General features: G+C 40.0%; 1 protein-coding gene across 8 annotated transcripts in view; it reads left to right on the top strand.

Annotated features, from left to right (window-relative positions):
• The window catches only part of clasp1a (cytoplasmic linker associated protein 1a), a 303,132-nt gene that overhangs the window by 203,437 nt on the left and 84,312 nt on the right, over window positions 1-15,383 (top strand). For 4 of the 8 annotated variants that reach the window (XM_072579864.1, XM_072579858.1, XM_072579861.1 and 1 more), the window contains 3 exons: window positions 3,614-3,676; window positions 9,510-9,613; window positions 12,903-12,926. In XM_072579864.1, coding sequence (XP_072435965.1) covers window positions 3,614-3,676; window positions 9,510-9,613; window positions 12,903-12,926 — 191 coding nt within the window. The remainder of the gene's footprint in view (window positions 1-3,613; window positions 3,677-9,509; window positions 9,614-12,902; window positions 12,927-15,383) is intronic. The other 4 variants (XM_072579859.1, XM_072579862.1, XM_072579860.1 and 1 more) reach the window with 1 other exon arrangement.

The raw sequence follows: 15,383 nt of genomic DNA on the forward strand, positions 1-15,383 counted from the left end.
TGTAAACTTTCTTTGTTCATCTGTGTCCATCTAGTGGATAGATATTACAAAATGTTTTTCCTGTCAAGCCCTTAACTGCTCCAATCCAAACTTGCCTCCCTTTTACTTTAATGTTGCTCACATTGACAGTTATCAACTTTTAACTCCATCCTGACTGTTAAAAGTGAGTTTCTCTATGAACTTTGAGTGCCTTGGTTTCACAGATGTTTTCGCACAACTGGTCACATTAACCATTATTTTGTCATGATGTATATCAAGTAAGTGCACATGACTAAAATGTAATCTATAGTGCAGTATTTCATATCCTTTAAACTAGCATTCTCTTGGGCAAGTAAAACACATTATTGACTCTCATGTAATCTTTTCAAAAGATTTTGAACTCCCATGTTTGGTTTCTCCATGTTTAGTCCTGATGCCTCAGGTAGTGCTCCAACTATCAAATTCTACAGGCATTACCAAGAGAAAATTATCAATTTGCTAGTCTCACCTAAACTTCCCTTTTATTAAGATATGCATCAATATACCACTTTGACATTCTACTAAATTGCACCAAAATTAGTTTTTTCAATTCCAAATTGGTGCTGTTTTTCCTATCTCAATCATGACTCATTCAATTTTACTCATCCCGCTATATAACATCTCATTCATGAACTCAATATTTAATTAGACTAGAAAATATCTATCATATTTTTAAAACAGAAATTAGTTGATTCCAGGGACTAACATGTTTGGTTTTTCTTTTTCATAAATGATATTTTAGTAAACTAAATTGTATTACACATCTCAAAATTCATAAATCAGTGTAGTTTGCTGACAGGTTCTTTATAACATTTCATGTATTTCTCTGGGAAAGTTAATACAGGTGCACAATCCTTTGTCCAAAATGCTTGGAACCAGCTGGTTTTCGGAATGCAGAAATTTTTGAATTTCAAATTAAGTGGCAGTTTGATGATGAAATTTTTTAAAAAATCTTTCCGAAGAACAGACTTGCTTTGAGTAAAACAGGCCCTGAATCGAAGTTGAGGCCTGCCAGTGCTGGGCCATGCCCCACATGTCACCTCTGAGTGACGCACATCAAGTGGGTGTGGACTTGGCTTAACTGTTTGCACGCCAAATAACCTTGTTAATGAAAAAAAAATTCACAAAAAAACCTTTGGACTTTGGAGCTTTTCGGATTTCGGAATTTAAGATAAAGGGTTGTCTACCTGTAGTATTATTTTCTAATCAGGTAATGATTTCCTTTTAAGTGTTTTAGAATACCAACTTAGATGAATTCAGTTTAATTCTACATTTCTTGTGGCCAGGTTTGGTTGTTTTGAAATGTTTGATGTTCTCTATATTAAATTGTTTACAGTATAGCTTCTATTATCAAGCACTTTTTTCACAGGATATAACAAATGGCCCGAATGACTGAGGCCAATTCTTTTTAAAAAGGGCAAAGCTATTTTTAGTCTATGACTATACTGTGACATTTGAAAATTCGCAGATAGATTCCCAAATTCTTGAAGCTTTTGGAAATAACTTTGCACTTGCAGGTGTTCTGAAGGTGGTTAAAATTTTGAAAGATTTGGGATAAGGTACACAAACTGACACTCCCCAGGTGTCAAGAATCCAGGCAGCTTTACGTACAAAATTAAGTGAGTGATGCCCACAAGTGTACTCGGAGTTTCACAATATCCAACATCATACAGTTCACCTGCTCAGCATCCCTGCCTTTGGCTTGACCTTCGCTACCACTTGTGGGCTGTGGCTATGGTATGATATATAGAAAGCACTCTACTGACATGAAAGCATAGCAGTGAGTAGACTGTTATTGTTTCAACAGCAATTCCCTATCCTAGCATCGCCACCAGCAAGAGGAATAGAAGCAGTAACATTTCGGTGTTGCCATAATCTCCAAGTTGAAGCCTGTTTTGACTTGGCATATAGTTGTTATTCCTTTAGCATTGCTCGATGAGAATTCTGGAATTCAGTACCTTCCAACCATGATGGAATTGTGAGCAGTTTATTTCCTTAGTAACTAAAGCTGACTTGCTTGGATTGTCCATGTACTGACAACACTTTTATCAACTATATTAACAGTTCAGCAATTATAGACAAGGTCTAACTCCCTCACAAGCGATCTCTTAAATTATAAACTAGCTACTTCACTAATTTACAAAATGACTTGTGGCCTAGCTAAGTCTTTGGTTTGATAATGAGGTCATTGCAAAAAGGTGAGAAGGATAACATTCTCCTCAACAGCAGTATACTCCAAATTTCCAAGTAGATTTGAATTATTTTTGTTTTGCTGCTTTTATTCTGGGCTTAATGATTGTGCGGATGCTGGGGTTAGGTGGTGTGTGTGTATGTGTGTGCCTGCAGCTTGAGAGTAATGAAACTGGTAACAAAAGCCTTATAGCTAGCAGTTAAACCGTAGAATAGACTTGCTGGATTAGTTGAAGCCTTAACTGTTAACTGCCAACTCTTTCACACTACTGGTGTCGATGAATCTGGCAGGTTTACTCCAGGGTTGCTGACAGCTGCATGAGACTCATGCATGAATGAACATCCCCCTGTAAACTCAGTGTAAAAGTAACTGAAGTGTTGGATACTTTTACAGTGAGTAGGAAATCTGGAAAAATACTGCTTTGGATTGCTGTAAGAAAAAGTATTTTGTGGAATATTCAGAATTCTCAAACTGCATGGCAATAAACATTGTCTAATCTTCTACTTTGCAATTGATCAGTTGTAATATTTTGTCTGTCTGTATTTTCTGGAGGTGTTTCTAGGGTGAGATGTACAAGTTGGTTTTGTTGCTAATTTTGTTTTGCCACGATGTATTTAATTCATACATGTAAATGTCATGCTATTCCACTTTTAAAAATTCAGGATTTATTCATCTTCGGTTTTTTTTTGTTGTTTGAACAAAATATCTCAACAATTTATTCCAAGTATGCATTCTTTTACAAGTAGGAAAAATCCCTGGCTATAAATGGGTTAAAGCCCTGGTGACATGTATGTACTTCAAAAATTTAATTTAGAGTTCTTCATGTGAATGTGGCATTGATTTTTCTCAAACCAAAAGAAACTAATTATAAACTATGTACATATGCACTAATATCGCTCCACTAGGAATGTATATAGTCCATTGAAGTGCGAGCATTATCCGCACGCAGCATCATTCCACCTTGTTTGCTGAATGTTCTGTATTTCTCACTTGAATGTGTTTGGTATTCAGCTTCATGATGCACCATGAGCTAAGTTTGCATCAAATCTTTTAACTTCATTCCATTAAAGCGTATGTTGCTTTTGACGAAGGCATGAGAGACCTTTTAATATTTCTGAGATGCCATCTTGACTGGAAAGTTTATTTCCTATGGGCATGCTTACCCTGCACATGTTAAGTACACATGGCCTAAAATGAAAAGGTTTCAAACTTATTTAAACAGGAACACTTTTCTCTATTGTAAGTAACAGTGTGAGTAGAAAATATGCCTGTAGCACCTTTATTGAATGTGTTTTTGAAGAGGCCTGAATTCTTTTGAACTCATGACCATTGGTACCTGTATAGCTGAAGGTTTTATGTATGGACATTTGTTAACTCAGGGTGTTACCATTCATTTGCTTCCAGCTTCTCGTCGGCACTCGAGGTCCACCAGTGCACTCTCCACTGCTGATTCAATTGGGCAGCCAGGTGAACAAGTGTTGTTTGCATGCTTGTTCTAATTTCCCCATTTTTTCTTCCCATTTGTCATTGGGATTTTCTAACTGTAGCCAGTTTTTTTTCAAGAAGTCATTTTAAGTTGCATACGTGTAAGGACTAATCATAATTGTCATTTTTGCAAGACTATAAGGGAAACAAGTTGAAGCGAGGATGTTGTGATTCCGTACACTTGATGTGTGGATATCTAAGGAATAAATTTATGATCAACTCATACTATTTTGGGTGAAGAGTAAACACAGTTTCATATACTGTGTGGGAAAGATGACAATTATGGTTGCCCAATAGCATACTCTGTAGAGCTTTTCTTTTGTCAAGATGAGCATTGTCTTCATTATTTCAGTTGCACCATTTAATATTTTCTGGTGAAATGTGACATTTCATATTGTTCTCTGTGTGGGGGTCATTAATAATGTTATGCTTTTACTCCCCAACATCTCTCTCTCTCTTCTCTCCCCCCCCCCCCCCCCCCCCAAACTGACTTTATTATTGTCCTTAAAAAGACACTTAAATTTTCAGGCAGGTATCAATTTGTGTAGGTTAATCAGTTCCCATGATTTGGATGCGAGCATAAGAGGTACAGTTAGTAAGTTTGCAGATGACACCAAAATTGGAGGTGTAGTGGACAGCGAAGAGGGTTACCTCAGGTTACGACATGATCTTGACCAGATGGGCCAATGGGCTGAGAAGTGGCAGATGGAGTTTAATTCAGATAAATGCGAGGTACTGCGTTTTGGGAAAGCAAATCTTAGCAGGACTTATACACTTAATGGTAAGGTCCTAGGGAGTGTTGCTGAACAAAGAGATTTTGAAGTGTAGGTTCATAGCTCCTTGAAAGTGGGGTCGCAGGTCGCTAGGATAGTGAACAAGGCATTTGATATGCTTTTGATTCTTGGTCAGAGTATTGGGTACAGGAGTTGGGAGGTCATGTTGTGGATGTATAGGACATTGGTTAGGCCACTGTTGGAATATTATGTGCAATTCAGGTCGTCTTCCTATCAGAAAGATGTTGTGAAACTTGAAAGGGTTCAGTAAAGATTTACAAGGATGTTGCCAGAGTTGGAGGATTTGAGCTATAGGGAGAGGCTGAACAGGCTGGCGCTGTTTTCCCTCGAGCGTCGGAGGCTGAGGGGTGACCTTATAGAGGTTTACAAAATTATGAGGGGCATGGATAGGGTAAATAGGCAAAGTCTTTTCCCTGGGGTCAGGGAGTCCAGAACTAGAGGGCATAGGTTTAGGGTGAGAAGGGGAACGATATAAAAGAGACCTGCGCTGCAACTTTTTCACACAGACGGTGGTACGGGTATGGAATGAGCTGCCAGAGGATGTGGAGGAGGCTGGTACAATTGCAACATTTAAGAGGCATCTGGATGGGTAAATGAATAGGAAAGGTTTGGAGGGGTATGGGCCGGGTGCTGGCAGGTGGGACTAAATTGGGTTGGGATATCTGGTCGGCATGGACATGTTGGACTGAAGGGTCTGTTTCCATGCTGTACATTTCTATGACTGTAGTAAAGTACTGAGGAACAGTTGCTATAGAAAAGCTTAATTTGTCATGATTGCCAAATGAAAGTATAGCTTTCTTTTGTGCTTAAATGTAATTGATATCTGATCAGTCTTCATGAACTGTCAAATAAAGGGGGAAAATGAATTATTCTAACTTATTTGCTCTAATAAATTGCTATAATAGGTCCCTTACTGTATTCACGTTATGAAAATGGAACATTTCTACCATGAACAAATGTTTGGTTAGTTTAATTTTTGGGTTTATTAGTCAACACAAGTTTAATTAGCAGCTTACAACTAATATTATCGTTGCATACATCATAAGCATGATATTTATCTATTAATTTGAAAGCATATTTGTCAATTCATATGATCGATTTCCAGTTTACCAATTTGGTATAAAACTGAACATACAACGTGTATACGTTATATAATGAGCGAGCAATCCATAACATGACAAATTGAAAATTTGCCTTTGCACAAGTGATAGCTATATTTTATTTTATCAAGCTAGGTAAGTTGTTGGAAGGAATCCTGAGGGATAAGATTTACTTGTATTTGGAAAGGCAAGGACAGATTAGGGGTAGTCAATATGGCTGTGTACATGCTAAATCATGTCTCACTAACTTGATTGAAGAAGTAAAGAAGAGGATTGACTAAGGCAGAGCAGTGGATTTGACCTATGTAAACTTCATTAAGGTGTTTGACAAGGTTCCTCATGGTAAACTGGTTAACAAGGTTAGGTCACATTGAATAAAGGGAGAACTAACCATTTAGATACAAAACTGACTCAACGGAGGGTGGTTTTGGAGGGTTGCTTTTCAGACTGGTGGCCTGTGACCAACGGTGTGCCACAAGGATCGGTGCTGGGTCCACTGCTTTTTGTCATTTTATATAAATGATTTGGATATGAACATAGGAGGTATAACTAGCAAGTTTGCGAGATGATACCACAATTGGAGGTGTAGTGGATAGCAAAGAAAGTTACCTCAGAGTCTAAAGGGATCTTGATTGGATGAGGCAATGGACCAAGGAGTGGCAGATGGAATTTAATTCGGATAAATGTGAGGTGCTGCATTTTGGAAAGGCAAATCAGGGTAGTACTTGTACGCTTAATGATAAGGTTCTGGGGAGTCTTGTGGAACAAAGAGACCTTGGAGTGCGGGTTCATAGTTCCTTGAAAGTGGAATTGCAGGGCAAGAGGATAGTGAAGGCAGCATTTAGTATGCTTGCATTTATTAGTCAGAGCATTGAGTGCAAGAGTTGGGAGGTCATGTTATGGCTGTTCTGGACGTTGGTTAGGCCACTTTTGGAATATTATATGCAATTCTGGTCTCCCTCCTATAGGAAGGATATTATGAAAGTTGAAGGTGTTCAGAAAAAATTGACAAGGATTTGAGCTACAGGGAAATCAACTACAGCTGAATAGGCTTGGGCTGTTTTCTCTGGAGTTTCGGAGGCTGAGGGGTGACTTTATAGTGGTTTATAAAATTATGAGGGGTGTGGACAGGGTAAATGGACAAGGTCTTTTCTGTGGGGTGGGGGAGTCCAGAACTAGAGGGCATAGGCTTAGGGTGGATGGGGGAAGATTTAAAAATGACCTGAGGGGAAATGTTTTCATGAAGAGGGTAGTGCATTGTATGCAATAAGCTGCCAGAGAAAGTGGTGGAGGCTGGTACAATTACACATTTAAAAGGCATCTGGATGGGAATATGAATAGGAAGGGTTTAAAAGGATATGGGCCAAATGCTGGCAAATGGGACTAGATTAATTTAGGATATCTTTCTTCATGGACGAGTTGGACCGAAGGGTCTGTTTCTGTGCTGTACATCTGTGACTCTATAACCTGTTTGGAGATGCTGATGTTGGACTATAATCTGGTGTCGTGTGAATTTTAACTCTGTTCAGAGAGATTATTACTCAGCTCTGGAGCAGGTCAACATGAACCAAAGCTACTGGCTCAGAGGTAGGGACGTTATCTATTGCATCACATGAGTCTACATCTGTGGAATTGAATGACTGAACACCCGTTTAAGCTGGTTAACTGTTTCATTGGAGTGTTTAAAAAGAAACAAGAAACACCTAGTTTGTGAAAGGTGTTTGGACCTTCAAAACTGGATGCTGGAAAGACCCTTCTATAACAGTTCTATTTGCTTCCCTTCTGTAACCTTTAGCTTCACCTTCTCTCATTTTTCTCCCGTGTTTGTACTAATTCTTGTTTTTGGTCTGGATTTTTAAAAATTGTATTTAACCAATATGTGTTTTCAGCTTGATCATGAAGTTCAACACAAACAAAAATGTTAATTTTGCAGGTCTTCAGCTGATTTTCCTTTTGAAAATAGTGATACACATACTGTAGAGTTTATTTTTTTTCACAATAATATGAACCAGAAATTGTTAACTGAGAGTCCATTCTGTTTTGCAATAAAAGAGTGGAAAACGCTCTCCCTTGCAACGATGCTGCTAATTCTAATAAGGTTACTGTTGGCCAATAAATGCTGCTTTCTCTGCTCGATTTCTTCTCATTCCTCAGAGTTCTCACCCCCACACGCCTACACACGCAATCTCTCCCCCCCCATAAAAAGCCATCATTTGTATATATTTTAGCGCACGTCTCCACCCTTCCGATGTAGAGAAGATGTATAGCTGTGCTGGAATATGCAAGATCTTATGTTTGAATGTTTTTTCTTTGTTAGTATTTTTGAACAAGGATTTGTTTATCGTTACTATTGGAACCCACCGGTTTGAACAAGGGTTTGTTTATCGTTACTATTGGAACCCACAGGACATCTGTTTTCAACTATTAGATTAAATATGTAGACTGGGGACAGCAGGCACTACAGAAGGAATGTCTGCAGATAATCTATTAATGTATCATTGGTGATGCTACACCTGGCCATGGCTACTGGATTTGATATCGTACTGCAGTCCAGTCTGGAACTTCCCCTGTCCATCTCCCTACATGGAAGGATTGGGCTTTCTATAATAAAAGTTCTGGTAGTAAGACTCTTCGAAAGGCATCAGTTGAACAAGGGCCAAATCCAGGTCAAAATTAGCAATTCAAGTCGAATGACTCTCTTAAGTTCAAGTAATCTTATTAACTTGTAAGGACTTAATTGCAAATTTTAGCTTCTTCAAGCAGTAACATTAAAAATGTTGAGAAAAATCTAAATGTCATGAGTGGTGTTGCACAGATGCATGCTATAAAATTTAAATGACAACTTAAATTTCTGTTGCACTTCCAGCTTGTGTCTTTTTAAAATTGGACGTTGTTACCCAGTTTCTAATCATTTGAAATATTAATGCTTCAGTATGAATAAAGACATGTATTCACTTAGAGTCGACAATATAAGTGCACATATCAGTCTCACAAACTGAATTAATCTGTGATGAGGCTGTCATTGAATATGTAGTTAGCAACAAGTGAAACAAAATTTATTTTATACTTTTGGTGTTTTATATTTCACTATTTACTGACCCACCATAAGGGCTCTTGGGGCGCAGTGGTAGTGTCCCTACCTTTGAGCTAGAAGACCCAGGTTCAAGTCTGACCTGCTCCAGAGGTATGCTGTACATTGGTAAAACAGACATGCGCTCTGACCTAAATTAATATGTAAATAGATCACCTATATAGACCCCAGTGAATCCAGCAATTGATCCTCCTTTTGCATACGCAAAATGAAATTAAAAGTCTAAATATTAACACTTTTCACCATATCTCAGTACATGTGACAACATTAAATCAAACTCATTGCCAAAGTGGTAGCCACTTTTTGTGTCAAGTGTATTTAAACCAAAACTGTGTCCCCCTTTGAAAATACTCCGAATATTTATTATGAATAATCTTTTAATGTTGGACCATAAGTAATAGGAGCAGGAGTAGGTTGTTTGGCCCCTTGACCCTGCTCTGTTAATCAGTAGGATCATAGCTGATCCAACACTCCTCATATCCACTGTGTTGCCCTTCCGCCATTATCCGTCATTCCCATACTGACCAAGAATCTGTGTCTATAAGATCTTTGGCAAAACCGTCTTTAGTTGCAAAATTGAGGTGTGCTTAGTTGTGGTAGAACAGGATCAAGGGACTGAATGGCCTACTCCTGATCCTCTTTGCTTGACTGGGAATAGCATGAGAAATAATTCCTAACTTAAGGTTGCGTATGTTGTGTTGCAACTTTAAATTCAGGAGTCAAATCCATTTGTCACCATATCTGCTCCTGGTAGCCGATATTAGTGTAATTTGAGAAATGGAGCCTTGTTTTAAGAACTCAGTTTAACTTGACATTTTCACTTTTCTTAGATCGATACGGGCTTGGACAAGCTGGTCGATTGCCTCCTACAGTAAATGCCATGAGGGTTCTCAACACAAGCACAGAGGTGGAGGCTGCTGTTGCAGATGCCTTGGTAATAAACAATTGAATAGCTAAGTGCAGAAATGAAACAAAAGTTCAGCCTTACAAAGTATACTTTTTTGAAATGTAATTGTTTACTTTTTCAGAAAGATGGACCTCAGCTGATTACCTTTTCAATATTTTTACGTTAGATTATTATTGCATACAGTTGTGATTTGATAGTTTTACATTCCTGCATCGTGGAATTTTGAGACTCAGTTGTCTTGATGTTCTCTCTTCATGCCATCCCCCACAAAAAAATGCTGCCACTGCAGTCAGTGTTTCCTAAGGTTGTTAACCCATTTGCAGTGCACATTAAGCAGCCACATTTAGTCGAGTGCTCAGGTTTATCTTCATTCATGTGAGTTTAAATAACGCTGGCTGATGGTTCAGCAATGGAGCACATTATCACTACGCAAATTTATATGATTTATACTTCCTTTCTTCTTCAGATTGCAAATGCATCATTATTTGCACATTCTTATGGATTTTCTTTTTTGCAACTTCAAAGTTTGAAAGACATCTAACAATCAATGATACTGCTTTCCTTTTCTCGGAGGCAGTAGTTGATTTTTCTGTGGAATCGTCTTGCTGTGACAGCAGTTAATTTCTAGTTCTCTTTTGGTCCATCTTTTCTTTCTTTTTGTCTTTGCTTCCTAATACATTCCTTTGATCTCATCTAGCTGTCTTGCTATCTTTTCTCCTTATCCTATATGACACCCTTGCTCTTGCCTTCTCTTCCTTACTCTGTCCCAAGCTAAAAATCTCACAACGTCAGGTTATAGTTCAACAGGTTTATTTGGAAGCAATAGCTTTCGGAGTGCTGCTCCTTCATCATTCTCCACAACCACCTGATGAAGGAGCAACGCTCCGAAAGCTAGTGTTTCCAAATAAACCTGTCATACTATAACCTAGTGTTGTGTGATTTTTAACTTTGTACACCCCAGTCCAACACTGGCGTCTCCAAATCATTACTCCTCAACACGGTCCTGTCCCCCTTAGTCCAAGAACTCCCCACCTATGTTCGGGACACCACTCACGCCCTCCAACTCCTCCATGATTTTCGCTTCCCCGGTCCCTAACGCCTTATCTTCACCATGGACATCCAGTCCCTGTACACCTCCATCCCCTATCACAAAGGACTCAAAGCCCTCCGCTTCATCCTTTCCTGCTGAACCAACCAGTACCCTTCCACTGACACCCTCCTTCGACTGACTGAACTGGTCCTCACCCTGAACAACTTCTCTTTCCAATCCTCCCACTTTCTCCAAACCAAAGGAGTAGCCATTGGCACCCGCATGGCCCCCAGCTATGCCTGCCTCTTCGTAGGATATGTGGAACAGTCCATCTTCCGCAGCTACACTGGCACCACCCCCCACCTTTTCCTCCGCTAAATTGATGACTGTATCGGCGCTGCCTTGTGCTCCCACGAGGAGGTTGAACAGTTCATCCACTTTACCAACACCTTCCACCCCGACCTCAAGTTCACCTGGACCGTCTCAGACTCCTCCCTCCCCTTCCTAGACCTTTCCATTTCTATCTCGGGCGACCGAATCAACACGGACATTTACTATAAACCGACCAACTCCCACAGCTACCTAGACTATACCTGCTCCCACCCTGCCCCCTGTAAAAACGCCATCCCATATTCCCAATTCCTTCGTCTCCGCTGCATCTGCTTCCAGGAGGACCAATTCCAATACTGTACAACCCAGATGGGCCTCCTTCTTCAAAGACTGCAATTTCCCCCCAGACGTGATCGACGATGCCTTCCACCGCATTTCCTCCACTTCCCGCTCCTCCACCCTTGAGCCCCGCCCCTCCAACCGCCACCAGGACAGAACCCTACTGGTCCTCACCTACCACCCCACCAACCTCCATATAGAGCGTATCATCTGCCATCACTTCCGCCACCTCCAAAGGGACCCCACCACCAGGGATATATTTCCCTCCCCTCCCCTATCAACGTTCCAAAAAGACCACTCCCTCCGTGACTCCTCGTCAGGTCCACACCCTCCACCAACCCAAACTCCACTCCTGGCACCTTCCCCAGCAACCGCAAGAAATGTAAAACTTGTGCCCACACCTCTCCCCTTACTTCCCTCCAAGGCCCCAAGGGATCCTTCCATATCTGCCACAAATTCACTTGCACCTCCACACACATCATCTATTGCATCCGCTGCACCCGATGTGGCTTCCTCTATATTGGGGAGACAGACCGCCTACTTGCGGAACGTTTCAGAGAACATCTCTGGGACACCCGGACCAACCAACCCAACCACCCCGTGGCTCAACACTTCAACTCCCCCTCCCACTCCACCAAGTACATGCAGGTCCTTGGACTCCTCCATTGCCAGACCATGGGAACATGATGGTTGGAGGAAGAACGCCTCATCTTCCGCCTAGGAACCCTCCAACCACAAGGGATGAACTCAGATTTCTTCAGTTTCCTCATTTCCTCTCCTCCCACCTTGTCTCAGTCAAATCTCTCGAACTCAGCACCACCTTCCTAACCTGCAATCTTCTTCCTGACCTCTCCGCCCCCACCCCCACTCCGGCCTATCACCCTCACCTTGACCTCCTTCCACCTATCGCATTTCCAACGCCCCTCCCCCAAGTCCCTCCTCCCTACCTTTATCTTAGCCTGCTGGACACACTTTCATCATTCCTGAAGAAGGGCTCATGCCCGAAACATCGATGCTGCCTGACCTGCGCTTTTCCAGCAACACATTTTCAGCTCTGATCTCCAGCATCTGCAGTCCTCACTTTCTCCTCCATTACTCTATCCCCACATGCGAGAACCTGAGGGGGAGTTTCAGAGCATCAAAGGTGTTGGCAGGTCCTGACCTTCCATTTAAATAAAATTAAAATTTATTTTTGCCTGGCATTAGTTTCTATTGTTGAATGGTGCCAAGCAGAGGTACAGTCAGCTCATTACTATGAGTTTTGATTTTCCAGGTCTCTCATTTTGAGCACATTATTGAAGTATGGTTACAATATCAGTAATTGGTTTTGTTTCTTATTTATCATTGGCCTGTACAAAGACAAGCTAAATCTTGGTCACCCTCTGCCGTATTCATGTCATTTGTTGATATGGTAGCAGGATTTTGTTACATCCCTTACACCCATTTATTTAAACTTCTCTGAAAGTAAGCAACTCAATCATTTTTCAAGTGCTTTATCTGTTTTGTGTTTGACTTGCTTTAATGAATTCATCATTCTGTTGTAAAAATATGCAATTATTCTTCTTTTGACATAATTCTTTGTACTTTCTCCCCATAAAATTGTTGTGCTGCAAACAGCTGTTAGGAGACTCCAGGACTAAGGTAGTGCTGCTTTTTGATCCTGTTTTCTTCCAATCATTCTGTTATTTCTTTGCTATTTTATTCTTTCAGACCCTTAGAATAAATACATACAAATAACAGATCAGAAGTACATTTCATTATAAAGTTGTGGATGTCTTTGACTGCATTGCTATGTTGTTGTTATGTTACAGAACTTTGAAACCTCAACCAGTGAGGCTTTTGAGTCTTATTTAGATGCATGGTAACAAATGAGTCATGAGTTAATTAGACATTTACTGCTGTGAGCAAATCAGCTGCAAATGAGTGATTACAAAGGGAGAGCTGGATTGTCAAAGCACACAGTTTCTTCACCTCTTAGGTTTATGTTTAAATTCAACCCAGTTTGGGTTGAGGGAAATTTCTTTTGTCATCACTTTGAATCCAATTAGAATTTAGGTTGGCTGATATTGGCCCAGTCCTGAAAGTAAAAGCAGAAAGTATGGAAACATGCATAGCAGCTTAGAACAACTAAGTGAATGTTTCTGATATGGATCCATATTTAAAAGCTGTTTTGAAGAAGGCTGTACATGAGTCGTCACTTTACCTGTTCCCTCCTTAATCCTCATCCTTCTGCTGTTTATTTCCAGAATCTTGCTTTTTTCAGAAAGTGCAGATACTGGAAATCTGAATTATTTTCCTTTTTGGTGGTCCTTAATGCAAATGGATCCAAAGCAGAAAACTGTCTATTGATAATCTATTTAGTTTTCAGCATAAATACTCATAACATTTATGTAAATCAAAGAAATATTAATGCAAGCAGAGACATTCCACACTTTATTTTTCGTATCGAAAGATCTATTGTTTTATGTATTACAGCATGCTTTTTTTTTAATATATAAAGTATGGCATTAAGTATGTTCAATAATTCTAATTCAATAGGTGAAGGAATAGAGTTTATTTTCCCTCCAGACAGGTCCAATTAAAGAGATGTGTTGGAAGTGGGGTGATTTTATACCTGAAAGCAACAAAATGCTGGAAATCATAGCAGGTCAGGCAGCATCCATGGAGAGAGAGCAAGCTAATGTTTTGAGTCTAGATGATTTTTCAGATCTCTGATGAAGAGTCATCTAGTCTCAAAACATTTGTTTGCTCTCTGTCCATGGATGCTGCCTGACCTGCTATGATCTCCAGCATTTGTTTTCAGTACAGATTCCAGCACCTGCAGTAATTTACTCCTACTTGTTTTTTTACCTGCCTGGTTTTGCAGGCAATAAAATTAGCCTGATAGTTCGTGGATCCATTCCCAATGAGTGGGTTAAGTTAAAATGGCTCCAAAAAGGTTCTGGCAATGTAACATTCAATTTTGTAAAACTCTGTTCCAAAAACAAGTACCAAAGTTTGAAGCTATGCATTCAGATAGTCTATTGAAGATTTGCTAAATACTATAGTATAAAGAATGCCAGAAGTAATAATGGGGTTGTGACTTCCACATATTTATATAACAGACCTATAATTGCTGTAGGACTGTATTCTAGGCTAAATGTGCCCCTGGGTGTTGATGTTTTAATTATTTTGTATGTGTTTTCAGAGTTTTTTTAAAACTAAGATGTCCGTTTTGAATGCACAGTAATTTTTTTTCACATTTGAATGCTGTTATGACTTAACTGGATCTGAGGTTGAGTGTGCAAATGATCTGTTTTTGAGATGGGAAATGTCTTCCTTAAAATTGGGGGAGTAAGCAGGGCTTCTGTGGAATCATCTGACTGGGTCGAAAAGTGTTTCACAGTTGCAGGTGTGCTCATAGAGAAAATTAGCACTTGGGAGTTTCATTTTTGCTTAATCAAAAGATGTGACGATAGCCCTGCAGTGGATGTAGTGTGCAAGAATGTCAAGAAAGCTTTTGACAAAGTATCAAATAGGAGATTGCTAGAGAAGGTCAGGAATACGATCCAGATCATGCTGTCATGGCTAAGGGACTGCTTAGGTGGGATGGCAGTAATTAGTAATGAAGTCATTATTTCAGATTCCCTATAATGGGGTGGGCTGAAATTTCTGTAGAAGTGTCAGAGTAAAGGACATCACACAGTAGGTGCGAAACAATTTGGAGGGAGAAGGGGTGTGAGCACGAACTTTTTGCATGCTGATGTCATATGGCCTAAATAATCATCTCGATAGTCACACATTCAGGAGCTAGAGAAAGAAGTTTATGTTTCAATGAAGTAATCTGTAGATTGCTCCCAATTCCATGTGTCAGTGAGAGTAGAAACCAGAAGATGGGTGGGATCAATGTGTGGCTCAGGAAGGCAGGCTTCGGATTCTTTGGGCATTTGGACCAGCTGATCTAGTTAAAAAGGATAGGTTGTCCCTCAACATGACTGGACCTGAAGTTCCCATGTGGAAGTTCACTGGTATGGATGAAGAGTATTTGAACTAAATTAGCATGAGGTGTACAAAAATGGAAAAGATGAGTAAGGTGCCTAAAGTGAGACTTGGATAAAA

The sequence above is a fragment of the Chiloscyllium punctatum genome, chromosome 10, assembly GCF_047496795.1.
Source record: "Chiloscyllium punctatum isolate Juve2018m chromosome 10, sChiPun1.3, whole genome shotgun sequence".
Taxonomy (NCBI): domain Eukaryota; kingdom Metazoa; phylum Chordata; class Chondrichthyes; order Orectolobiformes; family Hemiscylliidae; genus Chiloscyllium; species Chiloscyllium punctatum.